At 37.1% G+C, this 22,092-nt stretch overlaps 1 protein-coding gene across 4 annotated transcripts in view; it reads left to right on the top strand.

Moving 5' to 3' along the window:
• Positions 1-16,102, top strand: part of MBTPS2 (membrane bound transcription factor peptidase, site 2) — a 46,381-nt gene extending 30,279 nt beyond the window's left edge. The window contains exons 8-12 of one of the 4 annotated variants that reach the window (XM_082718352.1): positions 3,360-3,454; positions 3,800-3,995; positions 5,374-5,449; positions 6,986-7,204; positions 15,817-16,102. In XM_082718352.1, coding sequence (XP_082574478.1) covers positions 3,360-3,454; positions 3,800-3,995; positions 5,374-5,449; positions 6,986-7,204; positions 15,817-15,868 — 638 coding nt within the window. In that variant the 3' untranslated portion in view covers positions 15,869-16,102. Of the gene's footprint in view, positions 1-3,359; positions 3,455-3,799; positions 3,996-5,373; positions 5,450-6,985; positions 9,906-15,816 lie in introns of those variants that run through there. The other 3 variants (XM_082718353.1, XM_082718354.1, XM_082718351.1) reach the window with 3 other exon arrangements.
• Positions 16,103-22,092: the final 5,990 nt, after the last annotated feature.

The raw sequence follows: 22,092 nt of genomic DNA, 5'->3' as shown, positions 1-22,092 counted from the left end.
ATGATTAAAATTCAAGAGGTTTCACATGAAAGTACAGATTTCAGATTTCTTTTGGAATAAAATAGATGATCTGTGAAATCAGGGCCCCAAGTTGAGTAGCCTAGCTGCTAACCCTTTAAAACAGGATGTATGTTTCCTAATTCATCACAGTCCCAACACTTCCTATTTTTTCCAAACACTATGCACTTCCTTTATTTGCTTCCTGGTCGGCCCCTTTAAGCATTTGTGTTACCAGACATGCTGTATCAAAAGTGATATCAGATTCTTGACTTTCAATTCTGTATTGCATACATTCCTCCAAGAAAAGTTAGTGATCAAGCATCAGATGTAAATTTTGTAAATAATTACTAAAACAAAGGCAAATGGCATAGAACATCATTTATGTAGTCAATGTATATTGAGTTATGTACCTTATATAAGATTGAGAAATTTTTTTCTCAAGGAGCTCAATCTAGTCAAGGATATAGACCATGTGATAGGGATTGAGGAGTGTACTTGTGATGAGCACTGGGTGAGGTATGGAAGTGTTGAATCACTATATTATACCTGAAACGAATATTACACCGTATATTAACCAATTGGAATTTAAATACAAACTTTTTTTAAAAAGAAGCAGACCATAGCCATATTATTGCGATACAAGGTTAACTGTGGGTAATGACGGGAATTGGCGGAGCTATGGGAATTGGTGGCAATCAGTCTTGACTCAGAAGAGGAGGGCAGATTTCATAGCAGCAACCCCTGAGTTGGGCTTCAACAGTGAGTTTAATTTCAGGAGGCCAAGATAGAAATGAACCTCGTAACCATAGACTAGAAAGTGGTCAGGGAACTGCTGGTAATTTGGTTCAGCAAGTTAATGGTATGAGATAAGATGATAAAAGTTTCTAGTCTCTCTATTTTAGTCTATGGAATTTAGAATTATTTGGGAGCAGTGCAATCTTTGGAAGTTTTGGATTAGAGGAGTTATAGTCTCATAGTTCTACATTGGAAGGTTAATCTGAAGCATTCATTATGTAGGAAAGGCTTGCATGTGTTGGCTAGCTGGTGAGCAAACAAGACTTACTAGGATTCTTCAAATGGGTCACATGAGAGGAAATAGAGTCTATACTCAAATGGGAATATATAGGGAGAAAAATAATAAGGAGGTTAAAATTGGTGCGACTTGGCAACTAATCAGAGAGAACATTGAAATTGTAGCCTGAATTGGTAAAAAATAAAAAATCCTAAACAACTTTTTACCTTATACTTTACAGTTAGGGCTGATGAATGATTACAGGCACAGGTTTGTCTGTGCCATTAGATAGTCACAGTTTGCTTTCATATTTCAAAGACAACTCATCATCCAAAATTTAAATACCTGTTCAATTATGCTAAGAAAACAAATCAAAACTACCCACACACCCAAGCAATGCAGAGAAGAAACTGATTTGTCAGCTAGTTTTTGTCATCTCTGTTTGGTTCTTCGTTTTATGTTGGCCAAGGAAAGATGGTGACAGTCTAACCAATACAAGATGTCTTTTTTCCTCTCTTTTTTAAGTAGGATCCCCACTGGGTGTGGAGCCCAGTGCAGGGCTGAACTCTCAACCCTGAGATCAAGACCTGAGCCGAGATCAGGTGTCAGATGCTTAATGGACTGAGTCACCCAGGCACCCCTCAAATAACCTAGTTTTTTTTTTTAACTGTTTTGGGGTGTCTGGCTGGCTCAGTAGTAGAGCATCTGACTCTTGAGCTCAGGGTCAGGAGTTCAAGCCAACCGTTGGGTATAGAGATCACTTAAGTAAATAAAACTTTAAAAAAAAAAAAAAACCTTAAAAGCAAACAACAACTGATGGCAAAAATAGAAAATCTTTATAAAATCACATTGCACATCGACTAAGATTTTCCTGCCAGTGCTCCTGAAGACACTCTTGTAATAGAAAAACTTCCTGTGGACTGGAAAAATGTACTTTTTTTTTTTTTGGTAGTTCTGTGGTAACTTTCCTCTTGAGTCTATCTTCCTCAGCACATCTGAGTATGGTAGTGCGAATATAAGATTCTAAGTTTAATTGGTCCCTGCTCTGCATCGACTTATGCTTTACACGTTTGATATGCTGAATACAGGAAACCTTCCAAAATAAATACATGGAAATAATTTTTTATCCCACCTGTATCAATGACTTAGCTTTCTTATTCTGCCCTAAATACAAGTGAGGCAGTCTAGCAAAGAACTTTTTTTTTTAATTAAAATAATTTATTTATTTTCAGAAAAACAGTATTTATTATTTCTTTTTATTTTTTTACCACACCCAGTGCTCCATGCAATCTGTGCCCTCTATAGCAAAGAACTTTTAAAAATAAATGAATAATGGGAATAAGTAGTTGCCCTGTTTCCATTGTCTTCCAAAAACGGTAACTGGATTACTGGTAGGCAGTCAAATACTGCACATCTCTGGGGTCAAATTGGGCTGCCCTGATTTTATGAGGAAAGCCCCAAGGTAAGCATGGAGGTAAGATAGATAGTTGCTATAATAGGGATTTTAGGGATAAGAGCCTCTTAGGCATCCTCTCGCCCATTCTGCTAACACTACAATGCAGGAACTGAGTAGTAATCCTAGATCAGTAGCATTATAGCTGCTAATAGTGGCTCATTAAATATTTGTGCTTGACCTGCTGGAGTTATTGCAAAACCTGCTGAGACCCTGGAACTCCAGCTTTATTTGTAGGTAAGTTTTTGTGAGGACAGGTAATCTAGGGTAAGTACTGCTTCTTTTTTAAAAATTTATTTGTTTGACAGAGAGTCCACAACTAGGCAGAGAGGCAGGCAGAGAGAGAGGGGAGGCAGGCTCTCCACTGAGCAGAGAGCCTGATGCCAGGCTCTATCCCAGGACCCTGAGATCATGACCTGAGCCGAAGGCAGAGGCTTAACCCACTAAGCCACCCAGGCGCCCCTATAGTACTGCTTCTTGATTCCAAACCAGACGCATCTCTTTTTGTAGTATCATGTCCTTTTTTGTACCATAAAGTCACTGCAGCAAGTAGCCTGTCAAACTGAACCCTCAATCATACAATTGTTTCCAAATTTATGTGCATTTTACTTACATTTTTTGTCTTGAAAGCAAAATTTTTATTACAGATGTACTTCTGGGGTAGCCTGGGTGGCTCAGTCATTAAGCATCTGCCTTCAGCTCAGGCCTTGATTCCAGGGTCCTGGGATCGAGCCCCGCATCGGGCTCCCTGCTCACAGCAAGCCAGCTTCTCCCTCTTCCACTCCCACTGCTTGTGTTCCCTCTCTTGCTGTGTCTTTCTCTGTCAAATAAATAAGTAAAAAAATTTTTAATGTATTTCTGTATAACAGATTCTAAAAATTTATTTCTCTTCAGCATACAAACGGCTAGATGGTTCGACCGAATGCTGTAACAATCACAGCCTCACGGATGTGTGCTTTTCCTACAGAAATAACTTTAATAAGCGTTTGGTGAGTTGTCCCTTTCTTGTCTGATACAGTCTTTACAAAATAATCATATTGATCTAAAATGGAATCTCTGAAAACTTTTCCCTTTTGCTTCGTGTTGTTTTATTAACATTTCTACATTTCACTTGTCACATTTCAACTGAGACTTTTCAACAATTTACAGGTGTGATATCTTATTTGGCCAAAGTGGAATATTTGAATCTAATTTATAGTAGGTGCACATAAATGGCATTTCTTCTCTGTGAATTTGTTCCTTATATTCTCTGTGACATAAAAGATATTAAAGACCTATAACTTTCTTGTTAGTAAATTATTTTTAGTATTGACTAATTAATATTTTGTTCATAGCACACATGCTTACCTGCCCGGAAAGCAGTTGAAGCCACGCAAGTTTGTAGAACCAATAAAGATTGTAAAAAAAGTTCAAGTTCAAGTTTCTGTATAATACCTTCTTTGGAAACTCATACTCGCTTAATAAAAGTGAAACATCCACCTCAAATTGATATGTTGTATGTAGGCCATCCACTGCACCTTCACTACACAGGTGAGTGTTTATTGTGGTCGACCCCCAAAATCATTAAGATGGTATATATTCTCCATGGCAGAAACTCAGTACAAATCCTATGTTAATTTTATTTATATAAATGTGACCACTTTTCAAAGTCTTATTGACTTGTTCTTAAGTGTTGTATGAAATTTACCATTAGGAAAATAATCTGAATTTATGAAGCAAGATGGAGCTGATTCCCATGTCTGCCTATAGAGAGTAATGTATTTTCTTTTCACCACCATTTATTCCCAAGTCACATAGGTGTGCTCTCAGATGTTCTCTGAGAGCTTTTTACATCTCTCTAAACTCCCAAAACAGTGGCAAGGGCAACATATCCCAGAGAATCCAGGAGTTATCGTGTTAAGACTATAATTTGTGTGTAACACATTAATTTTATATGAATATAAATTTCAAAACTGGGCCAGCATAATTGTTTCAACAGTGGCTACATGATTGGACTAAATAGCTTCTCCATATGGATGAAGATCATATGATCCAACTCATTTTGCTCTTTTTTTATAACAATTGCATTGAAATATAATTCACATACCATGTATTTGACCCTTTTAGAGTGTACAATTGAAGAGTTTTTAATATATTCAGAGTTGTATCGCCATCACCACAATCTAGGTCTAGAATATTTTCATCACCCCAAAAAAGAAACCCCATATCCATTAAGCAGTCAGTTCTCATTTCTTCCCAACCCCGCCCCCCACCTCTTGGCAACCACTAATCTACTTTCTATAAGTTTGCCTGTTCTACATTTCATATAAGTAGAATATTTTGTGGCTGACTTCTCTCACTTAGTATAATATATTTAAGGTTTATCCATGGTGTAGCAAGCAACAGTATGCCCTTCCTTTTTATGGCCAAATATTCCATTCTGTGGACATACCACATTCTCTTTATTCATTCCTCAGTTGATGAATATGTAGGTTTTATGTTACCCTTTAAAACGCTCTCCCATTGCTTCATAGTCATATTCTGAGTTACAGCCTGGGTCATTCTTCTTTTTAATTAATAGTTAGAATTAATATGATTTTAAGGTTATACCTCTTTGAAGGATAAGGACTCTTGATAAATTCTGCCATAGTTTTTAAGTCAGTCTCTGTATTTGGTAGTCATACTTGGTATACAGTTGAATATAAGTACACACTGGAACATGAATTTCTATATTCCACTATATTTATTAGGTGTTCTAGAATAATTGTTTTATATGTGGGGCATATAGGCTGCCTGCATATGTTTGGGAAGTGCTTTCTCAACCAATTTAATAGGCTAGCCTAATTTTTGACCATATAGAAAAAATTTTTATAATACTGTTACTTACCTGTATGAATAATATTCATTATTCCTTATTTTTCTTTTTTAGTGAGCATCACCAGTTTTATCCCACGTTTCAACTTTCTAAGCATAGATCTGCCTGTGGTTGTGGAGACATTTGTCAAGTATCCTTTCTGGTGTGAAGAATGTTTTTAAAAGTGTTACTTGGAACATGATCAGGCTTACCTTGAATAGAGCATGCACGTACCTTATAATATTGATTGATTGCTAACAACTAAAAAGGAGACTTTAAAGTTGAAGAAGATCAAATTGTAACTAGGAGGGAAGAAGTCACGGGAGAGAGAGAGAGATCTGGGAAGGAAAAAAGTTAAAATATGGAAGAAAAGGAACCGAGACTATAAATTGGGAGTTTAGAGTTGAATTTACTGATCTAAGGCCCCTTAGTAAGTTTATAAAGATTGAAAGCTTCAATTTCTACCACGGTGACGAATTCTGCCCTGTCTGAGCCTGTTAACTCTGACTAAATGGAGGAATGAGAAAAGGAGATCGAATTGGTTTCCACTATCAAAATAGCAATTCAGAGGACAATATCTTGAGTTCTTCAGCATATTTTGTTTGGATATAAAACTTGATTTTTTAAATCCATCATTATGAGGAATCTGAACAAACTGAGCAGTTTGTAAGGGTTCTTTCTTTTTGTCACTTTTTTAAAAACTTTCTAGATTTTAAGTTTATATCTAAGTATGGATCTTTTTTTTTTAATTCCATTGTAGTTAACATTACAGTGTTATATCAGTTTCACGTGCACAATACATATTTTTGTCGCTTTTAAATCATCTTCATTTCTTTCCTCAATAATTTGCAGAAATGTGAAAGGGAAAACAAATGAGCAGTTACTGGAAAATATGTACAGTCAAGATTGTACCTTGTAGATTGTACTTTTGTCTCAGAGATTTATGATAGACATAACCTTATAGATGATAATAAAATAGTTATAGTTATATTTACTCTATCACCTCATAGATAATAGTAAAACAGAGTTGAAGGGGCCAAAATCTTCATGTTTCCTAAGATAAGTTAGTACTTTGTAAGGATCAAAAAGTGATTTTCCCTTATTTCTAATTAATTAATTTCTAATTAATTTCCACATTCCTTTCCCTCCTTGTGTCATTAGAAGATTGCAAAGACTCAATCTTCCTCTGAGTTTGTTATTGATTGCTTTAGTTTGCAAATGGTTGGCCTTTATTTTTCTAGTCAAGGTTTTTGAGCTTTAAAATAATATAAATGATTTGTTTGAAATAGTAGAGATCTGGATTGCCTGGGTGGCTATAAGTTGAGCAGCCAGCTCTTGGTTTTTGGCTCAAGTCATTGTCTCAGGGTTGTGGGATTGAACCCCTCATGAGGCTCTTTGCTCAGTGAGAAGTCTGCTTCAGGATTCTCTCTCTCTCCCCATCTGCCCCTCCCCCTTGCTCACCCACATTCTCTCTCTCTCTCTCTCTCAAATAAATCTTTTAAAAAATAAATAAGTAAATACCAGGATCTAAGAAGGAATATCCTATACTAGTGGGCAGAAATTTAAAGAAAGGAGGGAAGTCAAGTATAATCTCAAATGTAGTCCTAGTAAAATATCTTCTTCTGATTATTAAATGTGTGTTTTCCTCTCAGACTTCACAGTCGGCTCCTTAACTCATTTCAACCAGGTACCTGATTTCTCTCTCAGGAGCTCTGGCTATTGTTAATGCAGTGCCCTGCTTTGCCTTGGATGGTCAGTGGATTTTAAACTCTTTCCTAGATGCTACCCTTACCTCAGTGATTGGAGACAATGATATCAAAGATCTGATAGGATTTTTCATCTTGCTTGGTGGTAGTGTACTTCTGGCTGCCAACGTGACCCTGGGACTCTGGATGGTTACAGCACGGTAATGTTTGCAATCATCATGCAGAATTATACTTTATATGAAAGAGAAAGCATTTCCTTAAAATTACATTTTAACCAACAACTTTAAGCTCCTCCTGTATCAGAATATCCAAACTCTGGAATGGGGGATAAACAGAAGAAATGAAAGGCATAGTCCCTGACCACATCCTACTTTTAAAGACTGAACTTAACAAATTTCAGATGCTTGTGAAACAATTTCTAAACAAGTGAAAATTTATATTAAACCATTCCGTGTGACTGCATATCATACTGCAGTAGTGTAAAGGAGAAGAGATTTGGGTGGAATTAATTGGGGCAAACTTTCTGAAAAAGCATCATTAACCCAGATTTGAAGAAGACCAAACTCTGGCCAAGTGGAAGGATGAGCATTTCCTTGGCCTACATCTCTTGTCTTTTTTCTTAGTTTGAAAAGTATTTTGAGATTTATTGATATATTATTTTGTACGCTGACAACTGAGGTCTGATTACAATTAATAAAATTCTATAAAAGCATCTGCTGACATGAAAGGGAAAATCTTTGTTAAATGATACCAAATAAGGGAACAAAGTAGGAAGTAGGGCTTACAGTGACACATTATTTGCCCTACAAGAGTTGCCTCTTTGATAAAGTGTCCCCGTACGTACCCTCATAAAGCAGCACTGTGTTCTGACATTCAGAGTGAGCTATAAGAAGTATCTTCCATTTGCAGCATTTGAGCTGAGGAAGTTAAAGTTGAGCGTCAGAACTGAGCCTGGTCTTCTTACAGATCACAAGACAGATCTGCTGCAGTCCTGGTTACCATTCTCCACAAAGCTTTGAAGCTCAAAACCCTTTCAGGGTAGACGTTTTCTCTTGTGCTGCTGGGGTTATCTGGGGCCTCGGTCCTGGGTTCTTGCCTTCAAGGAGCAACTACCTTAAGCTCTCAACCATACTCTGTCCTCACCAGCAGCTCCATGTTTCTCTGTATTGACTGTAAACACCCAGTCCTTGCTTTCCATCTTTCTCCTAAGCTACCTCTATGGGTCCACAGAAGACTTGGTAGTACAGTGAGAATGACTACATATGAGTACAGATGTGGATTTGCCAGAGCCTGGGAACTGACTCTTGAGCCCAAAAGAGCCCTGAGTAGTTCAAGGTCTTTTGGACTGGAGCTGGAACCCTGGAAGACCCAGGAAGTCAACAGGCCACTGTGAAGCTCTTGGTCTTCTAAGTGTCTGAGCGTACTGTTCTTTGTTGAAAAATACGTGCTTCCTTCATACACTCAAGAACATTAACAACTGTGTACCCAACTTTTTCACTAAGTGAGGCATTCCATGGGGTTCACCTTTTTCTGATTATTGAGCTGCTCTTCAGCAATAAAGGTTTTTAATTTTTAAGAAGTTCTTTAGACTGTATTGCAAGTTTGCCTGCCTTCTTAAATAGAAATTATTTATTGAGTATACTGTTAAGATTTTATGAATGACTTGATGTCATCAGTTATTACCACTACTAAAATCATACAAGTTATTCTTTTATCCCAGGAAAAAGGTGGTTGTTGTATTCTTAGGTAGATAGTCATTCAGGATCAAAGTCTGTTAGCAGAGAGCTCAGACCTGTTTAGATAGTAGAACTTGGAGAATACCATGAAATACTTGCATAATTAATTTGATAACATGAACTATGCAGTTTACTAATGAACATGTTGTATATGTGCAGGTCAGTTTTTTAAAACAGAAAAAAATTTTAATAGAGGAAATCCTACCCATTAACTTCTTTTTCTGGGTGGGAAAAAAAAAAAAAACAACAGCTACAACCAAACACCTCACTTTCTTGTAGCATTTGAACATCTTGGTCTCTTGCTCTATAGGGTCGGGATTTGAGAACCACTCTTATTAGGATAATGAGTAGATCAGTTGCATTTGCATAGAAATGGCCTCATCGTGTAAGAAAGGAAATATTATCTGTTGTCTCTTAGCTTGATTGTGGGCACTTCTAGAGCAAGGACCATGCCATACTCAGCTTTGCATCCCTGGTACAGTGCATGAGACATCATAAATACTTAATAAACGTGGTCGAATGAATGATGAATACTGGTATTTATGGATTAGAAAAGCATGTTTCTATTTAAGTAAGCTATGAATAGTATTATTGAATATTTACTGTAAATATATGTTAACAACAAAATAACTTGGAAAGTCTTTGTGTCCCTAGTATATTATCATCTTTATGAAAATAACCCATTTTGGTTAATATAGAGCAATTAGAAAAATGAATTACTTTGAGGATTTGAAAAAAATGTGCTTTCTGTGTTGTCACGTTGTTCAACAGTACTTTATTTTCAGTGTTCTGCTCTACATTGTTTACATTTTCCACAGTTTTTTAAATCACCTACAATGTGTAAAGAACATATATATTCTTTTCATCTCAGTTGGAAAAGACATGCGTTTAAACTTGACCTTTTGATAATCCTTCTTATAGGGTCATTGTCATCTATTCTAACAGCAAATTTTAGACAGGCACTTCATGGATACATGGCTCTCCATCATCAGTTTGTCCTGTGGTATTTATTGAATGTCCACATACTAATTAATGGTGCACAGGTATTTTTTTCTACGGATCTTTCTTTCAACTATGCTGTAATTCATTCTTAGTATTCAAGTTGAAGATACCATAGCCGCTGGCATTTGATGTTTAGCAATAAAAGAATAAATGTGTACCAGCACTCTGTGTTTTATCATATCTATGTGTTGTCTTTTTTTTAAAAAAGTGTTCTTCTCTACCAGAAGTGTTCCCTTTACATACAGTGTGATCTTCGTTTTTAAATTCTTGTTTCTAAAAGCAACCTTCAGTTTCCACTCAAGCAGTCCTTATATGAAAGTTGTTGCAGGCCACAGAAAGAAGTCTTAAAAAAATTGTATTTATTTGAGAGGAAAAAGATAGCAAGAGAGAGCATAAGTGGGGAGAGGAAGAAGCAGGTTCCCAGCCGAGGAAGGAGCCTGATGTGGGACCCAATCCTAAGACCCTGTGATCATGATCTGAGCCGAAGGTGGACACTTAACTAACTGAGCCACCCAGGCACCTGAAAGAAATCTTTTTTTAAATAAGATTCCTGTGCTCCCACTACTGTTTTAGAGGACTGTTACTTTTCCTTTCAGTAGTGTCCAACAGAAGTCTTCTCTATTTCTTAGGAATTCATGGAAAAGTATTTCAACTCTGACATTTGGTTCATCTTGAACTTTTGCTCTAGCACTCCCTCCCTTGTCCACAGTGCCAGCCTCAATCTCTCTCTCCCTCTCTTCCTCTCTCTCCCCCTCCCCACTGTCTCTCACTTTCCCTCTCTACACCTCCCCCCACCACACACACACACACACACACACACACACGGGCACATATTCTCTTTCTAGATTACCTAAAGGCCAGATAAAACAGACTGGGAATTTAGCCCAAATCCCGATTGGCTGGCATCATTTCCCTCCTCCTTTTTGCCTCTGATCCCATTGTGCTACGATTAAGAGCCACAAGACTAGATGACTATTATCGAAACCACTTTTTTTAGCAGCTGAAGATAGAATTAAATACTATAAAATCTACCTGTTTAATATGTACAATTCACTGGGTAAACTACTTTTCTCTCAATGACTACTCAAAAAAACAATAGTATACATAAGCTTTAGTATAAACTAACTTTTAAGCAAATGAACATGTGATATAACACTGGAAAGTAAGAAAATGTTTCATTTATTTCACAGCTTTTAACTTGCAAGTGGTTTTCAATACTAGAATAGAGTTTAAATAAATCATTTTTAAGGTTAAGCATGTAAAGGGGTACCTGGCTGGCTCAGTCAGTAGAGCATGCAGCTCTTGATCTCAGAGCTGTGAGTTCAAGTCCCATGCTGGGTGTAGAGATTACTTAATAATGCATGTGAAGGTGCCTTGGGTGGCTCAGTCGGTTAAGCATCCTACTCCTGATTTTGACTCAGGTCATGACTCAAGGCTGTGAGATTGAACCCCATGTCAGGCTCTATGCTGGGTGTAGAAATTGCTTAAGATTCTATCTCCCTCTCCCTCTGCCCTTACCCCTGCTAAAAGAAAAAAAAAAAAAAAAGATAAAGCATGTGGATATATTTTCTTTGAGACAATACAGTTTTTTTTAAAGTTTTTTTTTTTTTTAATTTGACAGATCACAAATAGGCAGAGAGGCAGGCAGGGGGCCGGGGAGTCAGGCTCCCTGCTAAGCAGAGAGCCCAACATGGGGCTCCATCCCAGGACCCTGAGACCATGACCTGGGCCAAAGGCAGAGGCTTAACCCACTGAGCCACTCAGGCACCCCGAGATAATACACCTTTTTAATCAGTGTATTTGCAAGCTCCTCTTGGTGTTTTGGCCATATCTTAGTTTTATTTAGCTAAAGATTGATGGATATTCAATAATCATCCCTTCTTATTAACTGATCGTTTCTCAGATTTTTCTGCTGATGTGCTCTTGACACTCTTCAGAAGAGAGAAAAAATGCAGAAAGATCTAAGAATAGAACCCTCTAATTGGCTGTCCATCCTACAAAATTGAAGTCTTGCTTTATCTTAAGTTTATGTAAATTTTGCACTCAGTCTAGTATCTAAAACCAGTTCTCTTAAAGATACGAAACTCTAAACAGTGAAAGAATTAGATGCTAAGAATATTAATATTTTTTCCATATCTAAAACACATTGATAGAAGCAGTTTATAACAGCTGATCTGTAGACTAGTGACAGTCTATGATGGTGTTTTTGTCTATCTCTAGTGAAATGAGAAAAATATGTTAAATCTAATTACAAAATAAGGCAAATATATTTTTGTTGTTATAAGGTGCCTGCTACCCTTTATCAAGGAGTTCTCCTTTATTTAGATTATGGAAACATATACTTATTAACTTAGCACTTCTAGATTGCTCTGCAGAATGTCTAACTGACCCTCATCAGCAAGGCATGAGGGTTCCATGTTTCCCCATGCCCTTGCCTCCACCCGAATTGTCTGACTTTCATGTTCTCACAGATGTGTACAAAATGTATTTACTTTTAATTGGCATTTCTCGATTAATAAAGTTGGGCATCCATATACTTGTTTAGCCACTTAGATTTTTCATTTTGCCAACTGCTTATTGATATCCTTGGCCGGGCTGTCCATTGAGTTTACTAAATTTTTCTTCTTGATCCTTAAGAATTTTTTGTATATTCTAGATTAGGAGTCAACAAACTGCAGCCTGCAAGCCAAATCCTGCTCACCACCTAGTTTTGTAAATAAGGATTTCTTAGAACATAGCCCCATTGAGGGGCCCCTGGGTGGCTCAGTCATTTGAGCCTCTGACTCTTGACTTTGGCTCAGGCCATTATCTTGGGGTCTTGGGATTCAAGCCCCTCTTCAGTCTCCGCACTCAATGGGGAGTTTGCTGGAGATTCACTTTCTCCCTCTGCCCTTCCCCTGCTCTCTCGGTCTCTCTTTCTCTCTCTCTGTAATAAATCAGTATTTTAAAAAAAAACACAGCTACATTCATTTATTTATATATTGTGTATGGCTCTGTTCATGCTACAACAGCAGAGCTGAGCAGTTCCAACAAAGAACATATGACCTCCAAAGCCTAAAATATTTACTAACTGTTTATAGAACAGCCCATGTTCTAGATATCAATCTCTTGTCCATCTTAGATGTTGCAAATAATTTTTCCATCTGTCACCCATTTATAAGTTTTATTCATGAGATTTTGTCATTGAACAAGTGTATCTTTAGTTTGATACAGTAAAATCCATTAATTTTTTGAGTCCTGTCCTTTCCCAAAGTCACAGTAATATTCTACAATTTCTTCTATTTACTTTAGAGTTGTACTTTCACAATGAGATCTTTGATTTCTACAATATATGGTGTGAGGTAGGAAATCCAGGTTCCAGGTTTATTTTTCTATGTAGCATGACCTATTTTTAAAAATAGACATAACAGGGGTGCCTGGGTGGCTCAGTGGGTTAAGCCACTGCCTTCGGCTCAGGTCATGATCTCAGGGTCCTGGAATCGAGTCTCACATCGGGCTCTCTGCTCAGCGGGGAGCCTGCTTCCTTTCTCTCTCTGCCTGCCTCTCTGTCTACTTGTGATCTCTCTCTGTCAAATAAATAAATAAAAATCTTTTAAAAAATAAAAATAAAAATAGATATAACAGTATTTTCCTTTTTAAGATTGTTAAAGCAGTTTACATGAAATTCTTAATATGGTGCCTGGAATGTTCAAGATATTATATACTTAAATTACTTATTTTCATAATGCAGAATTATGACATAAATTTGCCTTGACATCCATGATCACACAGTGGCAGATCCTGCCTCCTTTTGATATGCCTCCTTGGCTTCCACGGCCTTTGGGCTCGCTCTTGTTGTCCAGATGTTTTCCAGTCCTTGACCCTTTAAAATATTTCTTCCTCCAATCAAAATGAGCCAAAAATCATAATACTTAAGATGTTGGCTAAAGATTTTGCTCAGTGAAACAATTCAAAATGACCTTTGTGGGTATGTGTACTGATAGTAACTTGGGCATTTAAACCTGCTCTTACCCAAACATTTTAACTCAGAAGGACACATTGTGATGAACCAATATGAGAGAGAATTTGAGATAGAATGGACTTTGAGGACTACATCAGATTATAGAAAGCTGTCTACTCTGTGCAAAGTTTAGGATATTGTATTTCAAAATAAGCTATATTTTTTACGTGTTCATTTTATTTTGCATTAATTAATTAGAAAAGAGGCTAAGCTTTCTTTTTTAATGTGTGTTCTTATGTAGGTTTTTAAATCCACATCATTTGTCCCTCTTTCCCTGCAGTAATCATCACCTTCTTACTACTTTTCATTACTCAGGACTCACATTTGTTGCAAGAGTTTACAAATACATTTGACCATACCTTACCTTCTCTTATAGGTCCCTGACTTTAATACTTTATTCCGAACATTGTTTTCTTCCCTTTCAGTCACTTTGTTTCCCTCCTTTAATGGCTTCTAATTTTCTTTCTAGGCTGTAGGTATCACCAGAAATCCACAATGGGAAGTGGGTAGCACTTTGCAATTTACAGAATGTTCACTTCTCCAGTCCAGGGCATCCCCTTTTTTGTTACAGAAATACCTGGGAAAAAGAAGTTGATAATCAGGAATTTACTTGGAGAGTATAGAATTGGAACAGAATGAGGGAGATAAATGTGATTCCTTTGGCCTTTATAGAAAAACAATTTTCTTACTAAAAAAGAAATACACATTTGTTATAGAAAACACCTTAAAGTAAATTGTAATTGGAAAAATAGGATTATATTATAGATTAACTGGTAAACTGCTTTTTAAACTTTATCATGTATTATAAATAATTTTCAATGTTATTAATACTCTAGTGTTATTTAAATGGAAATATAATATTGCAGCATTGAATGTACCATATTTTTTTCTTTTTTGTTGTTGTTTTTAAAGTAAGGTCTATGGCCACCATGGGGCTTAAATTCACAACCCTGAGATCAAGAGTCACATGCTCTACCAACTGAGCCAGCCAGGCACACCTGAATATGGCATAATTAACCAACCCCTATTATTTCCAGTTTTGCAGTGTTATAAACAGAGCAGTTAGGGACATACTTATAACTGAGTCTTTTTGCATATCTATGATTTTTTGGATAATTCTAGAAACTCTTACAATAATCTTAAGAGAAAAATCACTGTCTCAAAATGTGAATGTTTTATATATACATATTGCCTTGTTGCATTTACATTTTTTCTCTTAATTAGATATGTAAAATAGCATCTCATTTTAATTTGCATTTCCTTGATTAGAAAAAAGGTTCAACATTTTAAAATGTATTTATTGGCCATTGTGTTATTTTCATTTATTGCTATCCTTTGCCCGTTTTTCATGGGAATGATTATTGTCTTACTGCTTTTCACTATAAGCTCAGCTCTGCCATTTGATTTGTTACATGTGAATAAATTAAAACTACATTTAAGTATAATGCTAATGCTTATTTTTACATTTTTATATATCCTGATGTGTCAACCTTTGCCTTATGTTTTCTACCTTTGGTGAAATGTTTTCAGAGTCTTCTCAAGATTTCATAAATATTCACAAACATTTTATGATCATTTTATGACTTCATTTTTTTCAAACATTATAATCTTTAATTTACAAGCAATGTATTTTGATGTTGGTGCAAAGTAGGAATATAACCTTGTGCTTTGTTATCCCCAAATGATTAGCCAGTCATCTGAAAGGAGATGGCTAGTCTTAAGAGATATTTCATGCCAGCCAAGAAGTCATGAATTTATATCCTTTGGAGAGAACGGATATAATACGTGAAATTATCGCTCATTTAATAAACCATTCTTATTCATATAGGAGGCAGCTATTTATTATTAACTTTTTCAGTTTAGTAATACAGTGAATTGAGAATATGTCTTGTACTTTAATTGACAAGAGTCCGTAAATCATTTTTTCCCCTGAGGCATTTTTAGTTTTATTGAAATAGTGTTTCTCATTCCTAAGCAATATAGATTAGCAATCTGGAGATTATCCTTAATATATATATCATTATCTAAAAGGTATTGTTTTCATCATCTTCTTAATTATTTTTTTGCTTCTTAGATTTTCAAGCTTTAATTCCTCTCTCTGTGGATTGTTTAATATTAGTCTTTAAAGGTTAAAAAGAAAACTCTTTGGAATAGATGTCCAGACTTTAAAGTAAGTATCTTATCTTCATCTGTTTTAATTATATAATTATTAAGTTTGAAACACTGCATTCCTTGATTACTTGTTCACATATATGCATTTTTAGTCATAATTTAAAATCATGAAAATAAGAGATAATGAAGATATTCTGAATTTGTATTTTATTTCTTATAAAATTTGAATGAGTGCTTTTTTCCCCATTCAAAATGTTTTTTCTCTGAGATCATTGTAGTTGGTTTTTAAATTTGCCAAATTTTAGAATATGACTCTTGTAAATGCGCTATTCCAGGAGATGGTTATTGGATTTGAAAGTTTCCATTTTTTTGCTTATTCCCTTTCTATAGCCACTAGAACTAATACAAATATTCTTCCATTCATTTAAAGAACCATTTATTGCATACTTACTGTGTTCTTAGCACGGTTCTGGGCTCTGGGGATACAGCAATAAATAAGTCAATTTTTTTTCTTTTGTATTTTGTAAGGAAAAGATACCATTTATTTTTAAAACAAAATATATATGCTAAGCATTACTAAATGTTGCAGGCATGGGGTGACAAGAGATTAAGCCAGGAAGGTTGGTAGAGGCCAGGTCCTACAAATATGTTTTGGACTTTAGCCTAATTGCAAATGGAAAGTGTTTGGAAGTTTCAAGCAAAAGAGTGACATAATCATATTTGCATTTTGTGGATCACCTTGACTAAGGCTAAAGCATAGATTGGAGGGAGGCAAGTCCGGAGGCAGGGAAATTAGTTAGGAGACTATTTCACTATTTTTGGCAAGAGCTGATGGTGATATAAAATAGGATGGTGATAGTAGAGGTTGAAAGAGAGAAACACAAATCAAAAGTAGGATCCACTCTATTTGATGGTTTCATGTGGTTTAGATTCAGGAAAGAGTCAAGAAGACTTCAGGTTTCTGGCTTGGACAATTGAATGGTGGCTAGGGAACACCAGACACGGAGCAGTTCAATTTGGAACTCTTGAGTTTGACTGCCTGGGAGAAGTTCAAGTAGTTTGTTGGACTGACAGGTCTGGAACTCTGGAGAAACTAGTTGGAGACACCATGTATAAGCTGATTTACCCCAAATATGTGATTAAACCCATGAGAATGGATAGTCTAGGAGAGAAGAAAAGGAAAAGGAAAGAGTAGGTGTCCTAGGACAGAGCACTCAGGAACACCAGCATTTAGGTAAAAAGCGTACAACGGAAGAGGAAAAACGAACTTTAGAAAATTAGGAAGAAAATCACAAGTGAGAGTTTGGTATTAGAGAAACAAAGGGAAGAGAATGTAGCAAGAAGATGGCGATAACATGAGATGTTACTGAGAGAGGCTGCCAGATGTCCATTTAGCAGTTCATAGGTGATCTTGAGAGAGCAGCCCCAGTGCAGCACAGAAAGCTGAGCCTAGCTGTTGTGGATGGAGGGGTGGGGAGAGGGGGTTCAGGGAGAGACTGCAAATGCAGAAAACGTACCCAAGAAATTCCATTGGGCGGGGTGCCTGGGTGGTTCAGTTGATTGGGCATCTGACTCATGCTGGGACTATATGTTTTGGCACATGTTGTGATCTTGGCGTCGCGGGGTAGAACCCTGGGCATGGTGCAGAGTGAACTTGAGATTCTCTCTCCCTCTTTCTCTACCCCTTTCCCTGCTCATATTTGTTCTCTCTCCCTCACTCTCCAATAAATAAATAAATAAATAAATAAATAAATAAATAAATAAATAAAAATAAAATCTTAAAAAACAAAGTTCTATTTGGAAGGGGTGGGGAGAAATGGGACTTGGTAAAGGATATAGAGGAAAGTGTCAGTATTGTTGTTACTGTTTTAGCAATAGGAAAATCATGGGCATGTTTTTGGTGCCGATGGGAAGAACCTAAGAAAAAGAAAGCAGATCGTCAAGGGAGGAGATGGGCTCTAGAGCACAAGTAGAGCAATAGCCTTCAGCAAGAGAGATGCCCTGTGTCAGCGGGGGGAAGAGGAAACATGGATGCAAATAGAGTTATCTTGAATCCTAAGTGTATAGTACAGGCTTGGCATAGAGTAGGCACTCCAGAAATCCTTGTTGAGTAAGATGGAGTTCTCCTATAGCTGCAAGGAGCAGTTGAGCCAACCCCCCTTCTAGATAAGACACACTGGCAGAGGTAATTGAAGAACAGGTACAGAGTACTCAGCTCTGGGATGATAGCACTGAATTTCCTGATTTTAAGAATGTTCTATGTTTACTTAAGTTCTCGGAAAACACAGGGCAGAAGTTTAGAAGTTGAAAGGGTCCAGAATAAGACAGTCTGGCATAAAAATGATTTTGAGCTAAAGACATTTGAGTTCCTAAAATGCCTTATCTGCCTAAAAGCAGGGCTTCCCAAAGGAACTCAGTTGTCATGAATCTCCTACCAGGAGCCCCTCAAATCTTTTCAAACAGGCATTGACACAAAACTATCATATCCCCCACCAGTTCTTTTAGGAGCCCATTTATCTTTCCGAAAAGCCATTTGTTCTTTCATAAGTGCCCTTTCTCCCCTCCTTCTGAGAAGTCATTTATTCTCCCATCAGTGACTCCGTGCTCCTATCTGTCCCCTGGTAGATGCCAGAGAAGCCCCAAATTCAAAGTGCCTTGAGTCACATTTCTTTGTGAACTCCTGTGCTGTGTGTGTAAATAAATTTATTTTTTTCTCTTGTTTATCTGTCTAGTTTAATTTGCAGACATCAAATTATTAACCTAACAGAGTAGAGGAAAAGTTTTTTTTTTTTCTCTGATAGACTGAAGGGGCATGATACGTGAAACTTACTCTCACATGGTTCAGAGGGAGAGATAATAAAGCCAAGATGGCAAAATGTTGTGTTGCCTGTGTGGCTCAGTCGCTTAAGCATCTGCCTTGGGCTCAAGTGATGGTTCCAGCGTCCTGGGATCCAGTCCTGAGTTGGGCTCCCTGCTCAGCGGAGAGCCTGCTTCTCTCTCCCTCGTTCTGCCTGCTGCTCCCCCTGCTTGTGCGTGCTTTCTCTCTATCTCTCTGTAAAATAAATAAATCTTTCCAAAAAATGGAAAATGTTAACAATTGTTGAAGCTCGTTGAAGGGCATGAGGGAGTCATTTGTATTTTTTTTTTCCTTTGTATTCTTGAAATTTTTGTTTGAAGTTACTTCAAAATAAAATGATTTTTTTTAAAAAGAACCAGCTTCTGCATTTATTGAATCTCCACTTTTTAACTTTCTATTTTACTTGATTCCCAATTTCAACACTTTTTATTTCACAGCTTCCTATAAATGGCAAGCATGAGGGATTTTAAAGACAGAGCTGCTTTTTTGGATTTGGGCAAATTATATCCTTGTGTTTTAATTTCTTCTTTTTGAGAATGATACCTTCAAAACTTTGTTGTGTTAACTGAAATAGTCACAAAGTTGGCACTCAAAAAATGTTTTCCCCTACCTTTCCAGGACCAGTTCAAATTACAGTGCCCTATGGAACCTTCCCTCATCACCTCCAAGATAAGTTATTTTGTATCACCCCTACACTTAGCTAAGTGGCTCTTTCATACATTACATCTTTGAATTCTCCCAATAACCTCACAGTCATTTTCTTTGCCTTATAGATTAGGACACTTAATGAAGTTAAATGACTTGGCTAGGCTCACACAGTCAGTCAGTAGAAATGTAAGGATGAGAACTCAGGTTCTTTTAGTTCCAACTCTTGTGTTTTTTGTTACACCATAATTTGATATTTCTCCTCAAGTGTTGTTTTTAACTGTGGTAAGACATACATAACATAAAATTTGCCATTTTAGTTGTACAGCATTAAATACATTCATATTGTTATGCAACCATCACTACTGTCCATCTCCAGAACTCTTCATCTTGAAAAACTGAAACTCCATACCCATTAAGCAATAATTCCCATTCCCCCCTCTCCGCAGCCCCTGAAAAACTACCATTTTACTTTGTCTCTGTGAATTTGACTACTGTGGCTACCTCGTATGAATAGAATCATAAAGTATTTGGCCTTTTGTGACTGTCTTATTTTACTTAGCCTAGTGTCCTCGAGGCTTATCCATTTTTAGCATGTGTTTTATAAATATCTGTACTCTGGCATTTACCTATGATCTCATGTGTCCTATTTCATTTCCTGGTTATAAAGTCCTTGAGGGCTGTGACTCTTTGTTTCCCCTTGGTATGGCCACCCTCAAAGGGCCTAGGTCATAATGGTAGTCAAAGAGCTCTCTTGAGCAGATGGCTAAAGCCACTCTATAAGGTAGAAAATGAGTCTCCTTCTTATATGGTACATTCCAATTTCACACCTACCCTCAGCTACTGGAGCCAAGAAGACGGATGAGCAGAACTGTTCTCTCTACTATTACAGTGGAAGGCCAGACATAACATAAAAAATTTCCCCAGGTTTGGAAGGATGGCACAGGAATTTTACTCATGGATTTTTAGCTCCCTGCTTACTGTAAAAATCATATATGCAGTAGTCTTTAAAAAGAGGAAAAAATCTTGTAGTCCTATGAGTGAAAGTTTGGTAATGTTTGTTTTCTCCCCTGAGAAAAATAAAAGTGGCTTGCCACATTCTGGTAAGAATGAACTCTTTGGATGATTGGTCATCAATCCTTGATGTCATCGGAGTGGAGTGTGCTGGGGATACATTTGCTTTTGCCATGCTATTTGATTATTACATAGTTCCTATACATATTAAAGGATAAAAAGAGGAGAAATGGAGTTTTAGCTCTGCCACCTACTTGTGACTTCAAGGAGGGGAAGACTTTGCAGTCCCTTCTCACTGATACACCCATGCCTTCACCCCTGTGGAGTAACAGAACTTCAAGGGCCAACCTGGCCTCGGAGACCAGAGAGCCTGTAGTCTTGTCAGGAGCAGCCCCAAGAAACTCGAAGGCCTTCATCCCTTTGTCTAACAGAAGATGCTGCGGGACCACATGCCACCAGTCCTACTCCTGAAGCAGACCTCTCAAGGAGGATGTCCAAAAAGCAGAGGCCACCTGCTCCTCAGGAAGAAAGGCTCTGCCCCAACCAGCCGAACTCTTCTTCAAGAAAGGGTACCCAGAAGAGACACAGCCTGAGGCATTCACCCATGTGTTTCTGAGCCAGGATCTCTACCACACTTCAGACACTGGAGGCATAAAATAATTGGATTCAACCTGAAAAGTAAAGTTGTTCAGTATACTAAATGACTTGCCTCTGGGTGTCTGCAAAAACACAAGTTTCGAACATGCAGGTTCTGTGGAGATCAGACAACACACACTATCTCAAAGGATCTTCCTTCCTTTTTTTAAAATTTTCAAATCAAAATGAGAAGTACAGGGGCACCTGGGTGGCTCAGTTGGTTAAGCTTCAGCCTTTGGCTCAGGTCCTGGTTTTGAGCCCCACATCGGTCTCCCTGTTCAGTGGGGAGTCTGCTTCTCCCTCTCCCTCTGCCCCAACACCCCTACTTGTGCTCTCACACACTCTGCTCTCTCTCTCTCAAATAAATAAATAAATAAATAAATAATCTCAAAAAAAAAAAAATCTGCCCAAGCCAAGAGATAAGCCAGAAAGAAGAACACAGCTAGGAAGTTTGAGGTCAAAATGGAGGCAGCCAAAGTCTTTCATTTTCTATTGTGTCGTATAATCCATGTTTCCAACTGTGTCCTGCTACAAGGAAAACAAATTCTTATTGAATTTATACAAATATATATTGCCATAAAAATATAGAAACACTCGAGGAGCCTGGCTGGCTCAGTCAGTGGAGCATGTGAACCTTGATCTCAGGGTTGTGAGTTTAAGCCCCATGTTGGGTACAGAGATTACTTTAAAAATAAAATCTTTTAAAAAAAAGTTTAAAGTCTAAAAAAAAAAATAACACTGACAGTTTCTGAATTCTGGGATCATGTAGGGACAAAAGATAAATGTTTCAATCTGTTCACAAAAGTACATTGTATCAAGTTGTTATATATCAATAAGCTTAAGAGTGCTTTTTTTAAAATCTGGAAAAACAAAGCATTTTTTTAAAAGCTCAGCAATGTTTTAAACAAAGTCATAAAAATTGTAATTACCCTCCTCAGTTCATGTGGTTCCATATTAGTACTTTTTGTTTTACTTAAATCCAGTTTTCCCTGTTTTAGAAATTCTTACTCATTCAGTTTTAGGATCTTTTTTTTTAAAGATTTTATTTATTTATTTGACAGAGAGAAATCACAAGTAGATGGAGAG

The sequence above is a fragment of the Mustela nivalis genome (assembly GCF_964662115.1).
Source record: "Mustela nivalis genome assembly, chromosome: X".
Taxonomy (NCBI): domain Eukaryota; kingdom Metazoa; phylum Chordata; class Mammalia; order Carnivora; family Mustelidae; genus Mustela; species Mustela nivalis.
Note: the sequence above shows the minus strand (reverse complement) of the source record. Positions and strands in the feature narration are given on the sequence as shown.